The 23,014-nt window shown below is 46.3% G+C and overlaps 1 protein-coding gene across 1 annotated transcript in view; it reads left to right on the forward strand.

Moving 5' to 3' along the window:
• The window catches only part of LOC145353075 (cell adhesion molecule DSCAM), a 556,699-nt gene that overhangs the window by 344,369 nt on the left and 189,316 nt on the right, over positions 1 to 23,014 (forward strand). The window contains exons 7-10 of the mRNA XM_080203419.1: positions 9,053 to 9,349; positions 11,330 to 11,605; positions 18,050 to 18,328; positions 20,931 to 21,050. Coding sequence (XP_080059545.1) covers positions 9,053 to 9,349; positions 11,330 to 11,605; positions 18,050 to 18,328; positions 20,931 to 21,050 — 972 coding nt within the window. The remainder of the gene's footprint in view (positions 1 to 9,052; positions 9,350 to 11,329; positions 11,606 to 18,049; positions 18,329 to 20,930; positions 21,051 to 23,014) is intronic.

Raw genomic sequence — 23,014 nt, forward strand, 5'->3', positions numbered from 1 at the left:
AGTGTGAATGTGACTGGCTGCTGCCTTGGAAGTGACACTGGTATTAATCATTCTGTGCGCATCCATGGTCCCACAGAATTTGGGAGATATCTCCATTAGCATTACCAACAAGGGACCCGGGATCGATTCCTGGCTTGGGGCACTGTCTCTGCACATTCTCCCTGTGTCTGCATGTGTTTCTTCCGGGTGCTCCGGTTTCCTCTCACAGTCTGAAAGATGTGCTGGTTAGATGCATCGGCCATGCTAAATTCTCTCTCAGTGCACCCGAACAGGCGCCGGAGCGTGGCAACTAGGGCATTTTCACAGTAACTTCATTGCAGTGTTAATGTAACACTAATTTGACACTAATGAATAAACTTTATTTTAAACTTTTAAACTTTTATTGGAAGTGGCTTGTTGGGACTAGATTAGGGATTGAAAAAAAAGAAGGATGGCATGGACAAGTTGGGCCTGTTGGCAGGCTGTAAACCTCTGTGACTCTATGACTCAATTAACCCTTCGGTGGGCTGTTGAGTTGCCAGGTGTCCCATCGTTGGCGATGTGACACGGCGGCGGGAACACATTGGGTACCCCTCTCGATGCCCTCGCCCCCTTCCCCCTTTCCTCCTTCCATTTTACCAGCCCTGCTTAATGGGCCGGGAAAATCCAGCCCGACATCGAACAGGTTGAGAGAATGCCGAGGGCGATCTGCCTGGTCTGGTTGCCATGGCGAGCGTGTCATGTGGCCTATTGATAGTCTATAATGATGTAAGGGAAGGGGTTTATCAGAGAGTGACAGTGGGAAAGATTCCAAAGACACACAAGTCTCACTGGGAAAATAATGTCTTCTTTCATCTCTGGAAAAGCCTATCACAGAAATAAAACGGGCGGCAGAGCATACTGAGAACGCTGGCTGATTTATCTATTGTGTGTCAGTTTTCATTCAATACACAAAGCCTCCAGCTCTCTGTCTTCTGAGAACGGGTAAGCATTAATGTAAGAAGAAAAATAACAGCAAGGTGAAATATCAATGTTTCATGACAACTAACAGACAGATATACATGGAGTCGAACCCCTCAAAACCTCCCAAAGTCATCTTGCGATCTGATATATTGCAGGGAGAGTGACAGCATTATTTTAATAATTTATCGCATTTGTTTTAAGCGGCTGGCATTCACGTTGAGACGCACTTTCTGCTGGAAGTTACTGCGGCGGATCTGTGGCTCGGGTCATGGGCTGGATTTCATGGGGATGGAGGCATGGGGGAGAGAGCAATACTCACCCAAGCCCCCCTACCCACACCACCCCCGACCCTCACCCCCGCTAGAACAGTGGGTTGGCAGCTGCCGCCCAAAAGACGTGCTGGTTAAGTGTGTTGGCCTTGCTAAATTCTCCCCCAGTGTACCCGAACAGGCGCCAGAGTGTGGCGACTAGGGGACTTTCACACTAACTTCATTGCAATGTTAATGTAAGCCTATGTGTGACACTAATAAGTAAACTTTAAACTTTGTAAATTTTAGAAAAGGCTTATCCCGTAGCCATACACAATGCCGGTGGGCTAAACGAGCCAAGTGTGAGACCTTTGCCCCACAATGAATCATAGAATCATCGAATACCTATAGAGCAGAAGGAGGCCATTTGGCCCATCGAGACTGCACCGACAACAATCCCAACCAGGTCCTATTCCCGTAACTTCACGTATTTACCCTACCAATCCCTCTGACATCCCCCTAACATTGAGGAGCTACTTAGCATGGCCAATCAACCTAACCATCACATCTTTCAGACTGCGGGAAGAAACCGGAGCACCTGGAGGAAACCCGCGCAGACACGGGGAGAATGTGTAAACTGCACACAGACAGTGACCCAAGTCGGGAATCAAACCCGGGCCCCTGGCACTGTGAGGCAGCAGAGCTAACCAGTGTGCCACTGTGCTACCCCAATGTGGGAGTTTGGGGGGGGGGGGGTGGTGGGGGGTGCAATCCCGCCCTTGGAAGCTGCTGGTGAATCTGATTGGTTGGATGCTCTGGCAGTCCGAGCAGCAGCAGATCTCATTGGTGGGTGGGAAAGGGTGCTGCTGGGATTGCAAGTGGACACTAACATTGGCATCCGGATTGAGGTAGAATGGGTTGGCATACGGCAATGTAGGCAGAGAGGGAAAGGGAGAGGAGGAGGGGGAGATGGAGAAGGGGAAGTGGGTTTTGGAGGTCGGGCAGGAGGAACATAAGTGGAGGGGTGTAATAACTCAGGAAGCCAGATTGGAAAGGAATGGTGTTTATTGTTAAACGCAAAGGTTAAGCCACTACTCCATGGCGTACATACACTAGTTACATCCTGGGAGAATTGTTCTGCAGACCCATCCCAGTATCTGCCTTTTACAGGACTGAGGTGTTGAGTTCCACCTGGGCAGGCCATTGCCGGTTACCGGGGGAACTCATATTCAACAAGCCTCACACGGAGATCACAGAAACATAGAAACACAGAAACCAGAAGCAGGAGTAGACCATTTCACCCTTCGAGCCTGCTCCGCCATTCATTACGATCATGGCTTATCATCAAATTCATTATGACCAATCAGGGATTCCCCATGGAATTCCTGGTGGGCGGTGGGGGGGGGGGGGGGGGATTATCACAGAGGTTTGCCCCCAGTGCATTACAGATCTCCCCCCAACTCAGCCCCCTCGTCTCATTTCCTTCCTGCCTTTTAAGCAGTTGACTTGAAAAGTAAAAGCTTGCCCCTCCCACCCATGTGCCGATTGGGGTCGATTGGCTTAGCAATGAGCTCAAAGTGAGTTTTAATTACTTATTTCAAAATGGCGGCAAGGCTGCTGTGTTATCGGGACAGCGCAGGGCTGAGTGGGAAGCTGATGAGGCTTGCCACCCCTTACATTTTTAGTCCCCCACCGCACCCACCTCAACCCCCGCACTGAGCATGATTGGCCAGGTGTGGGGGTGTAAAATCCAGCCTGTGAATTTGATTCCACTTTATTGCTCAGCGTGGGGTGGTTGCGTGAAGAGTTTTGCTTTCGGTGTCAGCTAAACATTCTTCCAGAATCAACTTATTTTAATAGTTTCTGTTATAACTTAATCAGTACGACAGCTACGTTTAAGAAAGAAACATTGGTGAATGGTTAGGAGGCACGAGAAAGGAACAGGCCTTAAACCCGTTCCAGCATTTAATCTGATGATTGTTGGTCCAACTTCTATCTTTTTTTTGGATTTGATTTATTATTGTCACATGTATTAGTATGCAGTGAAATGTATTGTTTCTTGTGCGCTATACAGATAAGACATACCATATATAGAGAAGGAAAGGAGAGAGTGCAGAATGTGGTGTTACAGTCATAGCTAGGGTGTAGAGAAAGGTCAACTTAATGTATGTTAGGTTCATTCAAAAATCTGATAGCAGCAGGGAAGAAGCTGTTCTAAAGTTGGTTGGTGCGTGATCTCGGACTTCTGTCTCTTTTTCATAGAATCATAGAATCCAGCAATGCAGGAGGCCTTTTGGCCCATCACCTCTGCACTGACCACAGCCCACCCAGGCTCCATCCCCACAACCCCATGCATTTACCTTAGCTAGTCTCCCGCAAGCTAAGCGGCAATTTAGCATGGCCAATCCACCTAACCTGCACATCTTCGGATTGTGGTAGGAAACCTGAGCACCTGGGGGAAACCCACGCAGACGTGAGGGAAATGTGCAAAATCCACACAGTCACCCAAGCCGGGAATCGAACCTGGGTTCCTGGTGCTGTGAGGCAGCAGTGATAACGGCTGTGCCACCGTCCTGATGGAAAAAGGTGGAAGAGAGAATGTCCGGGGTGGGTGGGGTCCTTGATTATGCTGGCTGCTTTTCTGAGACAGCGGGAAGGGTTGATGAAGTCAATGGATGGGAGGCTGGTTTGTGTGATGGACTGGGCTTTGTTCACGACCCTTCATAGCTTCTTGCAATCTCTATCCACATCTGCTCCGTACTTTTTGGTATCCTTACCCAATAAAAAATCTTTTGATCTCAGGCTGGAAAATGTCTATAACCCAGCTTTTTGTGTGTGAGAGAGAGAGTTCCAGGCTCCCAGTAACACTTGTGTGGAAAATCTTGATTTTGCTCAAAGATGGCATAGTTCTCAATTGAAGATTGCCCAGCAATTGGATATCACTTTCTCGACCTTAATCATGTCTCAAATCACTTTAAATGCTTGATTTGATCGTAGCTTCTAAGCTGAAGGGGAATACGAACCCAAGATTGTTCAATCTGTTCTCAAAATTTAACCCTTTAAGACCTGGTATAAATTTTGGTGAATTTTCATTGTATTTCCTTCCCAGGCCAAAATAATCCTCCTGCAGTTTGGTCTCCAGAATTGAACTTCAGATAGAGTCTGTCTAAGGCTCTAAATAACTAAAGCATCGTGTGAGATTTCATAACTCAGCATTTGGAAGACAGTGCTGTAATCAGACAAAGTCGGCATGGGTTTACGAAAGGGAAATCATGTCCTGACAAATCCATTGGAATTCTTTGAGGATGTAACTGGTAGAGTTGACCAAGAGAACATAAGAACATAAGAAATAGGAGCAGGAGTAGGCCATCTAGCCCTTCGAGCCTGCCCCGCCATTCAATAAGATCATGGCTGATCTGTTGTGGCTCAGTTCCACTTTCCCGCCCTCTCCCCATAACCCTTAATCCCCTCTCTTATCAAGAACCCATCAACCCGCTTCTTAAAAATATTTAGCGAGGCAGCCTCCACCACTTCAACGGGCAGAGAATTCCAGAGATTCACCACCCTTTGAGTGAAGAAGTTCCTCCTCAACTCCGTTCTAAACCGCCTCCCCTTTATCTTGAGGCTGTGCCCCCTAGTCCTACTGTCTTTTTTGAGCGGGAAGAGTCTCTCCACCTCTATCCTATCCATCCCATTCATCATCTTATACGTCTCAATGAGATCTCCCCTCATTCTTCTAAACTCTAACGAGTACAAGCCTAGTTTATTCAGCCTCTCCTCATAGCTCAACCCCCTCAACTCCGGTATCAGCCTAGTAAACCTCCTCTGCACTCCCTCCAGGGCCAAAATATCCTTGCGCAGGTGCGGCGCCCAAAACTGCACACAGTACTCCAGCTGCGGCCTCACCAATGCCCTATACAGCTGCAGCAAGACCTCCCTACTTTTATATTCAATCCCCCTCGCTATGAAGGCCAGCATCCCATTAGTATGTTTAGACTTTCAGAAGGCTTTCAACAAGGCCTCATATAGCAGCCTACTATGTAAAGTTAAAGCACTTAGGATTGCAGGTAATGTCTCGAGATGGATGGAAAGCTGGTTAGCAGATGGGAAAAGTTGGCGTAAATGGGTCTCTTTCTGATTGGCAGTCAGTGACCAGTGGAATTCTTTCTCCAAGCCGCACACTATCCTGACTTGCAAATCTATCGCTGTTCCTTCACTTCCACCAGGTTAAAATTCTGGAACATCCTCCCAAACAGCACTGTGGGTGTACCTACACCACCTCGACTCCAACTGTTCAAGAAGGTGGCTCACCACCACCTTCTCAATGGATGGAAATCAGGGATGAACCATTGTTCCCAAGGCCAACGAACAATGGAATAAAACTCACTGAAGGACAGCTTCTGATAAGATACAATCCACTTCAAAAAAAAGGATTTCTTTTCTGGGGGTAACACAATGGAACTTAACAACCCTGGATTAGAGGGCAGGGAGGAGGAAACTGTGAAGGGGTGTTGCTTCTGATCACCCACCCAGTCAATCCATCTCGGGTATGTGGGCTTCAGAAAAGGGATGTCCAGATTCGTCTCGCCTCCAGCACCCTCTTTTCTGACCGAATGACCATAAGTTGTAGGGGCAGGAGTAGTCCATGTGGCCCATTGTGCCTGCTCTGCCATCAGATCATGACCGATCTGATATGATAATCCTCAACTCCACTTTCCCCCCCTTATGCCCAATAGACCTCGGCTCTCTTACTGTCAGTCAAATAGCCCAGAGTTGCCCCCTGAGTAACGGCCAGTCACGTGGGTTGCCGAGGGTGTATGCTACCAGTCGGTCAACTGTCAGGAAGGAGTCAAGATATTTAAGATGGAAACAGAGAAAAATAAGGGATGGGGGAGGGATGCTTAGAGCATTTAACGGTGGATTTGTTAGACCGAATTCAGCTTCTCCTCATTTCCATGGGAACACTCGAGGGACCATTTCTGTAAGCAGATTAGTGAAGAGAATCGAAGCAGAGAGTGACAGAAATTTAAATTGAAGCCAGCGTCAATCTTTATGGGCTTTGAATGTACACCTCGCCAAAGTATTTGGCAACGTACCATCTAAAAATTAGAATATTTTAAATTGGCTGTCACCCTCAGCTCTTCTTCCCGAAATTAAACAGAATCATTTCTTGCTTCATGTTCTCTTGTTCACTTCTGTCTCTGTTGATTATTCCATTCCGCCCCTCCAACACATGACACCCTCCCCCCCGGCCCCAATACTTGTATTTGTTTATCTAATATGCGGTGACAACACCTCCAGCAGGAAGGAGTTGGATGAATTATTGAGCTAGAGAATGAGAAGAAGGTGGTTTATCAATGGCCTTTCTTCTTAATTCAGCTCTCTGATACTGCTGGGTTCAGGGGGCTGAGTTTTCCCTTCCGCAGCAGGAAAGGGGGATGTCAGTGAAATTCACCCACTAGTTACGTCCGCCGGCACAAGTGAGAATTTTTCATAGGATCGTAGAATCCCTCCAGTGCTGAAGGAGCCCATTTGGCCCATTGAGACTGCACCTACAACAATCCCACCCAGGCTCAATCCCCTTAACCCCATGTATTTACTCTGCTAATCCCCCTGACACGAAGGGACAATTTAGCATGACCTAATCAGATGGGCAACATGGTCAGTGCAGGCTTGAAGGGCCTGTTCCTGTGCTCTACTTTTCTTTGTTCTAACTTTGGACTGTGGGAGGAAACCAGAATCCCCAGAGAAAACCCATGCAGGCATGGGGAGAATGTGCAGATCCTGCACAAACAGTCACCCAAGGCCAGAATTTAACCTGGGTCTCTAGCGCTGTGAGTCAGCGGTGCTAAACACTGTGCCAACATGACACCCTCATCCTTATCCTCATGGCTCTTCCCAGATGGGATCCGGTCGGCTGTGTTCTTTTACAAGACCAAGAGGAGTATTTTCCGGATTTTCCCACCAGTAGGATCTTCTGGTCCCGTCGAAGGTGATCACCTTTCCCCCTCGATAGTGAGCTCCCCAGTGGCAGGGGCGGGTGAACAATATAAAATGCCATAGACCTTGGTGGGACTGAAGGATCCCAGCAGCAGCTAATGTCCAGCCGCCTTTCTCTGCTGGAAAACACAGCGCAAGGGGGTAGGGTTTGGGAGGTGGCTGGAGGGCAGAACATCGAGGCCCAAAACTGAGAGATTATAACTGTCAGCAAAAACTGAGTGAGGCCGAGGCCATTCCCCGATAGAAGTGATTTAAGATTCTGAAAGCGGTTTAGCCAGAGTGAAAATAGATAAAATAGACATGGAACAAATGCTTCCTCTTGTGGGGCATTCTAAGACGAGAAGTCTTAGGATAAGGGGTAGCAAATTTCTCCTCAAAGAGTTGAGGAGAAACTACTTCACCCAAAGGGCTGTGAATCTGTGGAATTCACTACTCAAAGTGCAGTGGATGCTGGAACAGTGAGTAAATTTAAGCAGGAGTTAGACAGATTCTTTTATTGGTAATGGGTTGAAGGGTTACAGGGAGAAGGCAGGAAAATGGGGATGAGGAGCATATCAGCCACAATCGAAACACAGAGCGGACACGATGGGCTGAATGGCTTAATTCTTATGAACTTAGATGTGGCATGTCCAAAAAAGTAGAGGTCGTGAATATAAGATAATAACTGATAAATCCTATGAGTAATTCAGGAAAATTCCATGGGGAGGCATGCTGACACAGTGGTTAGCGCTGCTGCCTCACAGCTCCAGGGACCAGGGTTCAATTCCTGGCTTGGGTCACTACCTGTGTGTTGTTTGCACATTCTCCCCGTAACTGTGTGGGTTTCGTCCGGGTGTTCTGGTTTCGTCCCACGGTCCAAAGATGTGTAAGTTAGGTGAATTGGCCATACTAAATTGCCCTTTAGTATCTAAAGATGTGTAGGTTAGGGGAATTAGCGGGATAAATGAGTGGGGTTACGGGTATAGAACTTAAGATTAAGGAGCAGAGACCATATAGCTCATTGTGCCTGCTGTAACATTTAGTACAATTCAACCTCAACTTCATTACTCTGCCCACTCCTCACATCTACCGATTCCCTGAGAGAGCAAAAATCTGTCCATTTTAGCCGAAATGTATTCAATGATGGCGCGTCCATAATCGACTGGGCCAGAGAATTCCGAAGAATCACAACCCTGTGAGTGAAGAAATATCTCAGTCCTAAAGGATTGTCCCTTTCTCCGAGATTGTGGCCCCTTGTTTGAGATTCCCCAACGAGAGTGGAGAGAATAGTCAGAATGTGGAACGTGCTACTACAAGGAATAGTCGAGGCAGAGAAAATCAGGTGTATTTAAGGCCAAGCTCCATAAGGATAGGAAAGAGAAAGAAATAAACAGTTATGTTGATGGATTTAGATGAAGGACATCTCAGGGATTTTTTCAGTAACTTTATTGCAGTGTGAAAGTAAGCCTACATGTGACATTAATAAATAAACTTTAAAAACTTTAAATAAAATGAAAGTGGGTGGAAGAAAGTTTGTGTGAAGCATAAACGTTGGTATGGATGAGATGGGCTGAAAGGCCATGATATGCTTCACTGTCCGAAAGACAGTCAACGTTTAATGCCACTACGTATATTAATGATTGTTGTTGGAGAAACCAGTAACTGGTTTCAAGAGAAAAACAGAAGACATCTCAAGGACAAAATAAAACCAAGAGTTCAAAGTAGGAGTGTGTGAGCGTGACCATGGTAAACTCACCAAGGTTCCCCTTCAACAGGAGGCAGGAATTTCACCACAATGAACTGTTTCGTTAGAAGAAAAACACACACACAAGCTTGTGGAGTGCTCTGAGGGGGCTGACATTTTGCACTCATTCTGTTTGCAGACGGAACTCCCAAAGTGATCTCGTCATTCAGCGAGAAGGTCGTGAGTCTCAACGAGCCCATTTCGCTCATGTGCAAGGTGAAAGGAACCCCCTCGCCAACCATCACCTGGACGCTGGACGACGACTCAATCTCCAGAGACGGGAGTCACCGCTTCAGCCAGTACATCACCGCCGAGGGCAACATGGTCAGCTACCTAAACATCACCAACACTCAGGTCCGGGACGGGGGAGTCTATCGGTGTGTGGCCAATAACTCTGCTGGAGTCGCCATGTATCAGGCTCGAATAAACGTAAGAGGTGCTTGTCAAATTAGCTCCTCAGAACACATAGTTCATTTCATTAGGATTGTAACAATCCATGCATTCTTACGTTCTGTTTTTTGAATTTTGAAATGGTCCCCTTTCTCGTTTATTTTGCAGATAATTGCTGTTCTCTCTGTTTCCATTCTTTCTTTTCCCTCCTTTCACACCCTCTCCTACTGCCCTGGCTATTCCAATTTCCTTTGTCTTCAAGCCTGCATGGAAATGACTTTCCATCACCATGCGAGCTCATGCTTCTCGTGGGCCCTATTCACATGACACCATAGTGTGCCAAATAGTCCGTCCGGTATTTGTTCCCAAGGATCCTCTTGGCGCCTGTCTCCTCATCTGTCCCCATTGTTCTTTTATCTCCTGAGTCAAACTGTTTTCAGTCAAGCCAAGTCAACTTATGTTGGACCATCCTGAAGTAACAGCAGTGTTGCACCCCGATCTCATGACTTTACTTGACTCTTGGAGCCAAATAATTCCTTGTGGGCAACTCATTAGTTGACCGCATGTGAACCAACACCGTTTTTCTGAGCCATTTATTGTTCTTTCTCGTTGTTATTATTTTTCACTCAGATTAATTTCAGTCACCCCGCAGCGTCACAATGGCACCACTCCTGTCTCACATTTTGTCAGCAATTGGCTTCCACAAAGACTGCACCAAAATTACCCCAGGGACAATTCGGGCAACTCATTCACGTAAATAGGGTCACTGTCGCATGATAGAGAAGCCACCCTTCAGCGACTTCCTGAGCAGGACTTTGGTGAACTCCCTCCAGGACTTTTCTCGTAAGGACCATTATTTGCCAAAAACAAAAAAAAAAATTAATAATCGTATGAGCCTCCCCGAGGTGAAATTAGAATAATTGGGATCAAACCCATTTTGGAATTGCTATGATTTGTGTTTGGAATAAATAGAGCCATAGGGCAGGATTTTACCGCCTCGTTCATCCCGAAACCCTAAAAGCCCACCCGAGGTCAATGGCCATTCCATGGTCCGTCCCTCACCTGCTCCATGGTGGCAGTGGGATGGTAAAATTCAGCCATGAAGTTATACAGTGCAGAAAAGGCCCTTTGGATCTCTGAGTCTGCACTGACGATAACTACCACTAAAGTCGCACTAATCCCACTTTCCAGTACATGATGGCTGCCAACAAAGATGGTTGTCATCAAAGAGACCTGGGTAGGTAGTGCCTCAATTTTTATTTGCTTTATCCATTCATGGGAAGCGGGCTTCACTGGCAAGGCCATCATTTGTTCCTCATCCCTAATTGCTATTGAACTGAGCGGTTTGAAGCCATACAATGGGCAGCTGAGAGTCAACCACATTGAGTCATGCCTCCGGGGGTGATAAAGTGATGTTTTGTGTCCCAAGATTGCACCTAGCTAAGGACGTGCTGAATTGTTGGGGAGGACGGAGAGAAAGAAGCCAACTCCAGCTCTGGTCAAACACTGTCCACAGGTACACACAGGTACCTGGAACCTATTTGCGTCATATTTAATGGGCAGTAGAGTTAGCCAACAGAAAATCCAGTTGCCCGTCTCTGCCGATTATTCTCAAGAATCAAATGCCCTGATCTGCAAGCAACCAAGAGCATTAGTGCTGGAAATGGAGGTATAACAAAATAATATGGCATCAGATTAAGGGAGCTAGTCTTGTGAAGGTAAATGTGAGGATGTGTGTTGGGGGGGCGGTTGAGAGGGGGTGGTGATGGGGGTGATTAAGACTGGGTCATCTGCTTTCTCACAGCATTGATAGGTTTTTCTCTCTTTACAATAATAGCATGGGAAATTTACCTTTAAAATGTTCAGGAGGATTAAGCTTGTCACTCATTCTCTTAACGTTATGTCATAATTAACACAGTGGAAGCTATCAGATGTTTCACATTTTCTTTGAGACAAAAATTCTGTTCTGTCTTTTACAGTGTCCATTGTTCCTATTTTTTTTCCTGTTTTCTTGTTTTTCTGATAGGACCTGCCAGTATACGATCAATGAAAAATATCACGGCCATCGCAGGTCGTGATACCTACATTCATTGCCGGGTAATTGGCTATCCGTACTATTCCATCAAGTGGTACAAAAACTCCAACCTCCTGCCCTTTAACCATCGCCAGGTGGCCTACGGGAACAACGGCACCTTAAAGCTGTCCGATGTGCAGAAGGACGTGGATGAGGGAGAGTACATCTGCAACGTCCTTGTCCAACCTCAGCTGTCCACCAGTCAGAGCGTTTACGTCGCTGTCAAAGGTAAAGATGGGCTTTGGTGGGGGAAAACCGCGGTGCAGTAAGAGGCCGGCAACAAAGGCTAGGTTCTGTCAGCAGTTGTTGGGCGGTAAAGCAGTGGAGTATCCAGGATGAGGGCCAATGCAAGAAGGCCGCTTTCCTCCCACAGTCCAAAGATGTGCCACGCTAAGTAGATGGATTGGCTGTGCTAAATTGCCCCATATTGTTAGATGGGGGCTAGTTAGGGTAAGTGTGTGGGGTTATGGGGATAGGACCTGGGTGGGATTGTTGTCAGTGCAGGCTCAAAGGGCAGAATGGCCTCTTTCTGCACTGCAGGGCTTCTATGATCATCTGACCGTTGTCAAGCAGGTCACTGCTGCTGTTCTCGCAGGTTATGTTCGGTTGAGAGGGTGGTGCTTCAGGACAGAGAGGGACAAAAAGGGGAACATTTGGGGAAAATGGTAACCAATTTTAAGTCAAGTTGGGGAATTCTGCATCTGTCAATACAGCACATTGGACTGTTTATTTATTTACTCATGTCACAAGTAAGGCTTACATTAACACTGCAATGAAGTTACTGTGAAAATCCCCTAGTTGCCACACTCCGGAGCCTGTTCGGGTACACTGAGGAAGAATTTATCATGGCCACTGCACCTAACCAGCACGTCTTTCAGACTGTGGGAGGAAACAGGAGCATCCGGAGGAAATCCGTGTAGACCCGAGGAGGACGTGCAGACTCCGTACGGACAGTGACCGAAGCCAGGAATGGAACCCAGGTCCCTGGTGCTATAAGGCAGCAGTGCCAACCACTGTGCCACCTTGCCACCCACTAATGGAACCATCCAACGCATAATGGAATGCCCGTTACCCTGTTGTTCTGGTTTAGACAACATTGAGAAACTTTGGAAACCTACTGGGAGCAAATTAAGAACAAAATGCGGTTTAACTTGTGATAAATTGTTCCCCTATAGCTACCTACACTTAAAACCTTTAATTTAATTGTCTCACCTTTCTAACTATCCATCCTTCCTATTTAAAGTCTTGGGAACAATTAAATGCCAGTAATTCTAATCAATCTATCCTTATGATTAACCGAGCCAGTTAACCTGTCTTTCTCTGACAGTACTCTTTATGGTCAGTGCATCTTTGAATTGTCCCCTCCTCAGCCTACTGAGTTGTGGATCTATTATGTTACATGCTTCTCCTCATCCCTGCCCCCTCATGCTGTTGACAGCAAGAATTAACAACACAAATTTCTGCACAGTTTAATCCTCAGCAGAAACAGAAAACTGCAGAATTTCTCACCTCCGCCAACCTTTCTTTCCTTCAGTGTTCATCAGGCTTTTAAATGAGAATTCTTGCTGTCAATTACTCAATCCTTCTGGATTTAGCTTGGATTTCATTCCTTCAATCCTTATGCTTTCCTGCACAAGTGGGCTTGCTCCCTTCACCTTTTCTTTCCGAATTAAAAGTAAATCTTTTCCCCATATGGTGGTTAGGACCAGATGGTCACCACAAAATGTCCGCCGCCCTTCCTTCGATGGCTGTCACAGGCTTATTTATTTGAGCCCTGCAACATGTAGGTTCTGCAATTTTCATCCTTCTTGGAACTGAGCCCAGGAATCCTCTTAACTGCTCAACTCAACAACTCCACAGGAGTACTCAGTTCATTCTGCAAACTGAGGGAGAGAGCAGAATGCAGCGCAGCCACTCCAGATTCTGGCCAACCACCCTGCAACAGTAGAGGACTCGTCAACATTAAGCGCGTTTAAAGGGTCATTGGATAAACAAATGGATGATACTGGAATAGTGTAGGTTAGATGGGCTTTGGCTTCGTTTCACAGGTCGGCGCAACACCGAGGGCCGAAGGGCCTGGGCTGGGCTGCAATGATCTATGTTGTCTGTTCACAAAACAAAAATGGCCGACTTTTCCTGACCTGGGCAGGCAGCAGGTCAGAAGAACAGACAAGTCCACACAAAAGCAAAACACAGCAAAAGCTGGAAACCTGAAATAGAAACAGAAAATGTTAAGAATACTTGGCAAGTTAGAGAGCATCTGTGCAGAGACTGTGCAGAGCTGGAGTACTGTGTGCAGTTTTGGGCGCCGCACCTGCGCAAGGATATTTTGGCCCTGGAGGGAGTGCAGAGGAGGTTTACTAGGCTGATACCGGAGTTGAGGGGATTGAGCTATGAGGAGAGGCTGAATAAACTAGGCTTGTACTCGTTAGAGTTTAGAAGAATGAGGGGAGATCTCATTGAGACGTATAAGATGATGAATGGGATGGATAGGATAGAGGTGGAGAGACTCTTCCCGCTCAAAAAAGACAGTAGGACTAGGGGGCACAGCCTCAAGATAAAGGGGAGACGGTTTAGAACGGAGTTGAGGAGGAACTTCTTCACTCAAAGGGTGGTGAATCTCTGGAATTCTCTGCCCGTTGAAGTGGTGGAGGCTGCCTCGCTAAATATTTTTAAGAAGCGGGTTGATGGGTTTTTGATAAGAGAAGGGATTAAGGGTTATGGGGAGAGGGCGGGAAAGTGGAACTGAGCCACGACAGATCAGCCATGATCTTATTGAATGGCGGGGCAGGCTCGAAGGGCTAGATGGCCTACTCCTGCTCCTATTTCTTATGTTCTTATGTTCTTATGTTCTTATGAGACTGCTGACACCATTTTTTTTTTGAGTATTTCCACCATTTTCCTTTTTTTATGCCGGATATTTTTGAAGCTTCATGTTACTCACACTTGTCAGGTTTTTTGATGTTAACTGTTTTGCGTGTCGGTGCGACAGTCTCTTTTCTATAATTTGCATTTTGGAAAGAAGCAAACAACACGAATCACCTTAACTTCACTAATTTTTAATAATTCAGCAGGATAACCTGACTTCCGATAGTTTAGGAGTGGAAAAAGACCAATCAAGGGGAAGTGATGGCCTAGTGGTATTATCACTAGATTGTTAATCCAGAAACTCAGCTTTTGTTCTGGGGACCCGGGTTCAAATCCTGCCACAGTAGATGGTGGAATGTGAATTCAATAAAAAATATCTGGAATTAAGGATCTACTGATGACCATGAAACCCATTGTTGATTGTTGGAAAAACCCATCTAATGTCCTTTAGGGAAAGAAATCTGCCATCCTTATCTGATCTGGCCTACATGTGACTTCAGAACCACAGCAATATGGTTGTCTCTCAACTGCTGGCAACTGGGGATGGACAATAAATGCTGGCCAGCCAGCGATGCCCATGCCCCACGAATGAATTAAACAAAAAGTTCAATCAGCTCTTTAATTTTGATCGATTGGCCCTGTGTACTGGCATCTGACCTTAGTGAATAGTGTCTCGAATTTATTTACATCTTGCATAGTTTTCACTGAAGTGCAGTGGGTGAGGTCCTCTGAGCCAGAAGCTACGGATCTGAGTCCAACCCCAGGACTTAATGGCCAAGGAAGGTGCGTTCGTTATGCATTCGTTGATATCAACCTACGAGTCTTCTCAACACACATCAATGGCAGGTCATTAGAGCAGGAGAGAACCCTGGTCAGTATGTGATTGGAAAAAGAGTCCACCACTGCTATCCATGACTCCAGCCTAAAACATGCAAACATGTTATTACTGCAACTTGGACTCCTTCAGTGATATGCAACAGCACTTATTAATCCCCAATGTGTGCATTTTGAGCAAGAACGTGTTAATATTTGACTCCATCATTGCAGAGTGCAGTTGCTTTGATCTCTCCTGTTAATTTGGTTCATAATCTAGAACACTTCATCTCAAAGTCTCCTCCCCAAATGAGATTCCTAATTAATAATGCCTGGTATTGTGTTTTGTTGATGGATCTATTTTCCCTTGCATGTAGACATTCACTTTGACTATCACAGGTAAAGGACATTGAAAGTCATTTGAATATATTGGGCTGGATCTGTTTTTAGGGTGCGTTGGGAGGGTGGGGGGATGCATACTGCTCACTTCCCTGGGAAAAACCTCGGATTCGGACTTCTGTCCCTCAGTAGGGGGAGGATTCGCCCTTGAGAGCTGGTCTGATTTCAGCCCCAGCACTCCCAATGGGGGAGTAGGGAAGGAAATTCCCCCCCGTCCATGCACGCAGGCACCCCCTGGACATGTGGGTCCCTGTCCTTCCTACACTTTCAACAGAGCAGTTTAAAAATCGTTCCTCCACACTCAACGGCCCACCTATGCCAACCACATTATGGCACGGGCAGCGTAATATTCATCTCACCTGCTTTGCCAACATGTTCAGTTGTGCGCTAGTTATGTAACTGCCAAACAGGTTGCCAATTTCAGTGCCCACTCTGAATGGCAGCCAGGTCAGGGATGGACAGCAGGATGCTGGCTAGTCACATATCATACATTTACATGCTCCTCTACTCTCCTCACACCTATTCCCCCCCTGCTGCAAAAACATTTAGCCCATAATTACCAGCAAAGTAATGTGATTCTTGCAATCGACACTGCTGTCTCACAGAGCCAGGGGCCTGGGTTCGATTCCCGGCTTGGGTCACTCACTGTGTGGACTTTGCACCTTCTTCCCGTGTTTTAGTGAGTTTTGTCCGGGTGCTCCGGTTTCCTCCCACAGTCCGAAATACATGCTGGTTAGGTACATTGGCCATCCTAAATTCTCCCTCAGTGCACCTGAAGAGGCACCGGAATGTGATGAATTTTCACAGTAACTTCATTGCCGTGTTAATGTCGGCCTACTTCTGATTGATAAATTAATTTTATTTTATGTCGGGGATAGACTGGAGGACCTTGACTAGTCACATATCATACTTTACATGCTTCTCTACTCTCCCCACACCTATTCCACCCCCCCCAACCCCTGTCACAAACACACCTAGCCCATATTGACCAACAAAGTAATAAATCTATTATGTGATTCTCGCAATCATTTAAAGATGATAAGCACTGACCAGCGGTGCAAAGTTATAAAGTAACAGTACAGTTTTCTCACTGGAAGCAGCTTATCTTTGGAGTGGTCTGCTTCCTACGAAAGATGTTCTTTTTAGAACGAGCTAGCTAAATGTCTAATATATGTTGGAGCAAATCAAAATAATTAAATCCTGTTTGGAATAGAAGCTGCTGAGATTGTGGATAAGCTCAAAGCAAGGTAACTGTTCAATAACGTCAGCACAGCTTTAGCTGTAGTTCTGTTAAACCTGTGTCAGGAAGATAAAAATGCAAGCCCCATTCCGCTAATCTGGGCTGACTCTCGGGTGTAGCACCGAGCGAGTGCTGAATTCTCTGAATTTCTGATCTTTCTGGCCTCTCCCAGTTTGACACAACTGTTAGTACTCTGGCTCTGGGTCAAAACAACATGGATTCAATCATCAAACCATGGCCTAGATCCATAAATTGACTAAAGACTCAGCACAGCACTGAGGAAGTGTTGCAGAGTTTGAGTGTCAGGCTCTGTGGACAAGCTTAAAATCAGAACGGAATTTACTCGGAGACTGTTCGCAAATGGTATTCTTTTCTTCACCAGAAAATGTGCTTCTGACCACATATCTCTGCCCTCATGAAGACCGCTTATTTCCATCCCCATGGCAACGCCTGATTCTGCTCTTGCTACAACTCTGCTGCTGCTCAAGCCCTCATTGACACCTTTATCACCTCAAATCTTGGCTATGCCAATGCACTCCTGTTTGATTGGCCTTCTACCTGCATATCCCAACCTACACCGTTCCCATTCACCCATCATATTCTACAAAAAAACCCAAGGGGTGGCACCTCGGCAAGCTCTATTGCCTCTCAGTGTCAGGGACTCGGTTCAGTTCCAACCTCGGGTCACCGTCTGTGTGGGATCTGCAAGTTCTCCTCGTGTCTGCGTGGGTTTTCTCCTGGTGCTCTGGTTTTCCCCTACACTCCAAAGATGTGTGGGTTAGATTGATTAATCATACTAAATTGCCCCTTAGTGTCAGGGGGATTAGCAGGGTAAATACTTTGGGTTATGGGGATGGGACCTGGGTGGGATTGTTGTCGGTGCAGACTTGATGGGCCAAATGGCCTCCGTCTGCGCTGCAGGGATTCTATGATTCTATGAAAACATCCTACTGCCTCACAAGGAGGGTAGTTCAGAACAGTCCAGAATGCAGGGGGCACAAATTTCCTCAAAGCTCAAATACTTCCTCAAAGTATTACCATGACAACTTCATCAAAGGTACATGGAAAGGTTCCCTCCATGTTTCATTTTAAGTCAGTTTCTGCATTTTATCCTGACATCTGCTGATTGTCTTGTTGGTGGTATCCTAGACATGGTTAGGAATGTATCACATTCAGGGGCAAACCGTGTCTCTGTAGTCAGTAACTGTTGCTAAGCACTTTGTGGGGTTTTGGATTGCCCGTGTAATCAGGTTGGCTGTTATGTTGAATCCTTGCTGCCTTCAGGAAGCAGAATTCTTATCCTTTAGCACTTTCGCTTGGACAACGCATTAACTCATTTCTTTCTCTGTCAGTCCCACCTTTCATTCAGCCTTTTGAATTCCCGAGATTCTCCATCGGGCAGCGAGTGTTCATTCCCTGCGTGGTCATCTCGGGTGACCTGCCCATCAGGATCACTTGGCAGAAGGACGGTCGTCCAATTCCTGCCAGCCTGGGCGTTACCATTGACAAAATTGACTTCACCAGCTCGCTGAGGATTTCCAACCTCTCGCTGATGCACAACGGGAACTACACGTGTATCGCCAGCAACGACGCAGCGGCTGTGGAGCACCAGAGCCAACTGATAGTTAGAGGTAATGTGCAGTACTTCAATTGCGCTCCAGGAGGCGCTAACTAGAGATCAATGACAGTAATGGTGCTAATATCCTGATTGGGTGGCAGGATGATTGTGTTGGCAGTCAAACTGCAAAGATGTGTAAGTTAGATGGATTGACCATGCCAAATTGCCCCTTAGTGTTGGGGGGACTAACTAGTGTAAATATATGGGATAATGGGCATAGGCCCTGAGTGGGATTGTGGTTGGTGCAGACTTGATGGGCCGAATGGCCTTCTTCTGCACTGTTAGATTCTATGGTTCCATGCAGGGTTATGAGATTATCTCCAACAGGTCTGCTCCAGCCTTGTGCAAGGGTGAGATTAAATTAATGGAGCACTGATACTTGAGCCAAGCTCAAGCTTCTCCAATCTATCCACATAATTGAAGACCCTCATCCCTGGAACCATTCTTGCGAATCTTCTCTGTGCCTTCTTTCAAGCCTTCACAAGAGCGTAGGAAGATGAGAGGAGATCTTATAGATGTTTATAAAATCGTGAGGGACATAGTTAAGATGAACAGCCAAGGTCTTTTCCCCAGGGTAACAGAGTCCAAAACTAGAGGGCATAGGTTTAAGGTGAGAGGGGAAAGATACAAAAAGGACCCGAGGGACAACTTGTTCACACAGAGGGTGGTGCATATATGGAATGAGCTGCCAGAGGTGGTGGTAGAGGCATTTACAATTATAATATTTAAAAAACATTTGGATAAGTACATTGATGGGAAAGGTATAGAGGGATATGGGCCAAAGGCAGACAAATGAGACTCATTCAGTTTAGGAAACGTAGTCTGCATGTACGTGTTGGGCCGAAGGGCCTGTTTCCGTACTGTGTATCTCTATGACTCTATTGTCGGAATTTTACTGCCTCACCTGCTCGTAGCTTGTAAGATCCCACCCAAGGCCAAAGGAGAATGCCATCCTGCGAGCCTCGCCCACTCCAATTCTGGTGTGGGCAAGCTGGTAAAATTTTGGCCCATGACTCTATCCTCCCTAAGTGCAGTACCCAGAATTGGACAAAATGGTTTGCATTTCTAGGCCCCATTAAGGTTGGGCCCAAAGGCAAACAGGGTTCAAAACATCTGAGGCCTACTGGCTTGCCAGTTTCCTAACACCTTTCCCTGTTTTGGCCATTTAGGAAGAGTTGAACTCAGAGCTGACACTGATCTTTGTTAATGGTAGACAATGCAAGCTGATTGGGATCCTCCATTGGGAAGTTATGGGGCAGTTGAAGTGCCTGGAAACATGACCTAGCAGCAGGCTGGAAGACCAGCACTCCAGGAATGCCTATAGGCTGTCTATGCCTGCCTGGGTAAGCCGTCAGCCACAGACAGTCCTACACAGGAATTCCAACACAGCTACCCTGCCCCCATCCCACTTGTTCTATTCTTTAACTAAATGTTTGAATAAATTGCCAAGAGGATGCCTCCGCGTGTAAAGACCATTTTTGTCACTTCTTATAATTGGGCTAAGAATGTGTCTCTATGCCAAGTCAAGGGGCACCCTGGCAAAAATCCCAACCAATGACCACCGATCACAAATCAGGGCCTGTCCCTGGCACTGCCTGGCCTTGTCCCTCTCTCCTGGGGGCTATATTGATGTTTGCGCCCCCATGACAGGGTTATGTTCAGGTAAACCCCGCCATTTGGTGAAGTATGAAAATTTAGTGAGGCGGCATAATTTGGTGAGTGCGTCTTTAATGATAATTATTTAAATGTATTGAAATTTATTAAATTCAGATTCGCGCCTATTGTGGGCGTAAACCTGATTCCATCACCAGCGAGAGGTGGGAAAATCAGTGATCGCAATCTTATCGGTGAGATTTGCGATTTTTGGTTTTCACCAGATTTTGAGCCCCTTCCAGCGATCCTTTCAGATGATCCCCTTATCTAAGGAAATACATACTGGCATTGGAGACAGTCCAGAGAAGGTTCACTCGGTTGATCCTGGGAATGGAAGGATTTTCTTATGAGGAGAGATTGCGTAGGTTGGGCCTGTACTCATTGGAGTTTAGAAGAATGACAGGTGACCTTATTGAAACATATTGGATTCTCAGGAGTCGTGACAGGGTAGCTGTTGAGAGATTGTTCCCCCTTGTGGGAGAGCCTAGGGCCAGAGGGCATAATCTGAGAGTAAGGGGTCACCCATTTAAGACAGAAGTAAAGAGGAATTTCTTCTCTCAGAGGGGAATGAATCTGTGGAATCCTTTACTGTGAAGGGCTATAGAGGCTGGGTCATTAAGTTCAAGGAATGGATAAATCTTTAATCAGGGAGGGTATGGGTTGTGGATTATCACATAAGATCAGTCATGATCTCATTGAATGGCAGAGCAAACTTGCCGGGCCAAATGGCCATCTCCTGTCCCTCTGCCTTATAGTCTTCAAATAATGTGTATCCAATTGGATGAAGCAGCTATGGGAAACCAGCGATCATGGAAGTGCGATCCAGCAGAGAAAATATCCTGGAGCAAAGAGACCCAACTGAGGCACATACAACTTCATTTAGAGTTACTCAAGTCAGCAATTTCCATTTGATAGATTCGGACCTGATTTTAATCGCTACTTATGATGTGTGCTTCTTTCAGTTCCTCCCCGATTTGTGGTGCAGCCCACTGACCAGGATGGGATTTATGGGAAAGCCGTCATACTGAACTGTTCTGCAGAGGGTTATCCTGTCCCGACCATCGTGTGGAAATACTCCAAAGGTATCGTTTCAAACTCAAATTAAAGCTAACTCTCCAGGTTCTTCAGATGCTGTTAGTGAAAATGTTAATTTATGGGATCACATTTGAGAGCAGAGTATTAAAGATGGGGATTGGAGGGTTTACTGAATTACATTGCTTTGGGGCTGGATTTGTGTTCAGCTCAGACTAATGAGATGGAAAGTCTTTGCCTCCGAGGTGATGAGAGTTTGTGAGTTTGAAATAGTAAAAGTTCTACCCCCTGCAAGAGTTTTATGAAATCTTGAAGGTTTATTCATTTTTTTTTCTTGGACCAACCCCAGAGGTGTATCGCCACTCTCTGGAATTCACTCTGAATTCTCTTCAGTGTACGGCAGCTGTTTGCCAAGGTACAAGGGTTCATGACCATCCCTCCATTAGCTTAGGCTAACCCAACCTCCAATTTCTTTACCAACATCACAGCTCTGGATCCCCCCCCACTATCCCCCACCTCCGGTCCAGCACAGAACATCTTGTGACTCTGCGCAATGGTTTAAAACATCAGAAAACACCCTTGGTTTGCAGGGGCCCACTGCTTTGCTTTCAATCTGCAACCAGACTGATTCTTATCAGAAGTCCGGCTGCAGCAATCCTTTTATTGAGAATTACTACAGCGATTCAAGGAGGCAGCACGCCACCACCTTCTCAAGTGCTGGCTGGCCAGCAATAAATACTGGCGACGCCAATGTCCCCCGAATTAATTCAAAAAAGAAATTCCTTGGACCGACGCAAGTGGGTGGCGTGGCGGCACAATGGTTAGCAAGGCTCCCTCACAGTGCCAGGGACCCAGGTTCGATTCCCGGCCTGGGTCACAGTCTGTGTGGAATTTGCACATTCTCCCCATGTCGACATGGGTTTCCTCCAGGTGCTCTGGTTTCCTCCCACAGTCCAAAGGCGTGCGGGTTAGGTTGATTGGCCATGTTAAATTGCCCCTTAGTGTCAGGGGGATTAGCAGGGTAAATATTTAGGAATACGGGGATAGGGCCTGGATGGGATTGTGGTCAATGCAGACTTGATGGGCCGAATAGCTTCCTTCTGCGCTGTAGGGATTCTGCAATTTCACCCTTTAGCTTTTTCTTTATTCATTTGTGGTCTTGGCGTCACTGACAGGCCAGCATTTAGTGCCCATTTCTAGTTGCCCTTGAGAAGGTGGTGGTGAGCTGCCTTCTTGAATCGCGATGTGGGTGTGCCGGCGTTGGACTGGCGTAAACACAGTAAAAAGTCTGACAACACCAGGTTTTAGTCTAACCTATTTATTTGATAATATACTCACAAGCTTTCGAGGGGACTGCCTCTTCGTCAGGTGAATGGAGAGTTCTGGCCTCAGACAGAGCATATAAAGCACAGACAGTTTAGAGATTACTGAACAGCAGGTTAGGTGTAAGGATTCGCATTCTAATCAGTAATCTCTAAACTGTCTGTGCTTTATATGCTCTGTCTGAGGCCAGAACTCTCCATTCACCTGACGAAGAGGCAGTCCCCTCGAAAGCTAGTGAGTATATTATCAAATAAATAGGTTGGACTAAAACCTGGTGCTGTCAGACTTTTTACTTCTTGAATCGCTGCAGTCCATGTTCTGTGGGTTGACCCACAATGCCGTTAGGGAGCGAATTCCAGGATTTTGACCCAGCGACTGCGAAGGAGCAGTGGTATATTTCCAAGTCAGGTTGGTGAGTGGCTTGGAGGGGAACTTACAAGTGGTGGTGTCCCCAAATATCTGCTGCCCTTGTCCTTTTGGATGGAAGAATATCATCGGTTTGGAAGGTGTTGCCTAAGGTTCTTTAGTGAATTGCTGTAGTGCATCTTGTAGATAGTACTCACTGCTGCTACTGAGCTAATGTTAAACAAACCCTCCAGTCATTTCTTTCCTCTTTCTAACTTTGTCTTTTCTGAATACCAGCCTTCAACTCCAATCTGTGTCATGGATAATACTTAAGGTGGAGGTCTGT

This window comes from Carcharhinus amblyrhynchos, chromosome 15, assembly GCF_965287045.1.
Source record: "Carcharhinus amblyrhynchos chromosome 15, sCarAmb.v2.hapA, whole genome shotgun sequence".
NCBI classification, from domain to species: Eukaryota; Metazoa; Chordata; class Chondrichthyes; order Carcharhiniformes; family Carcharhinidae; genus Carcharhinus; species Carcharhinus amblyrhynchos.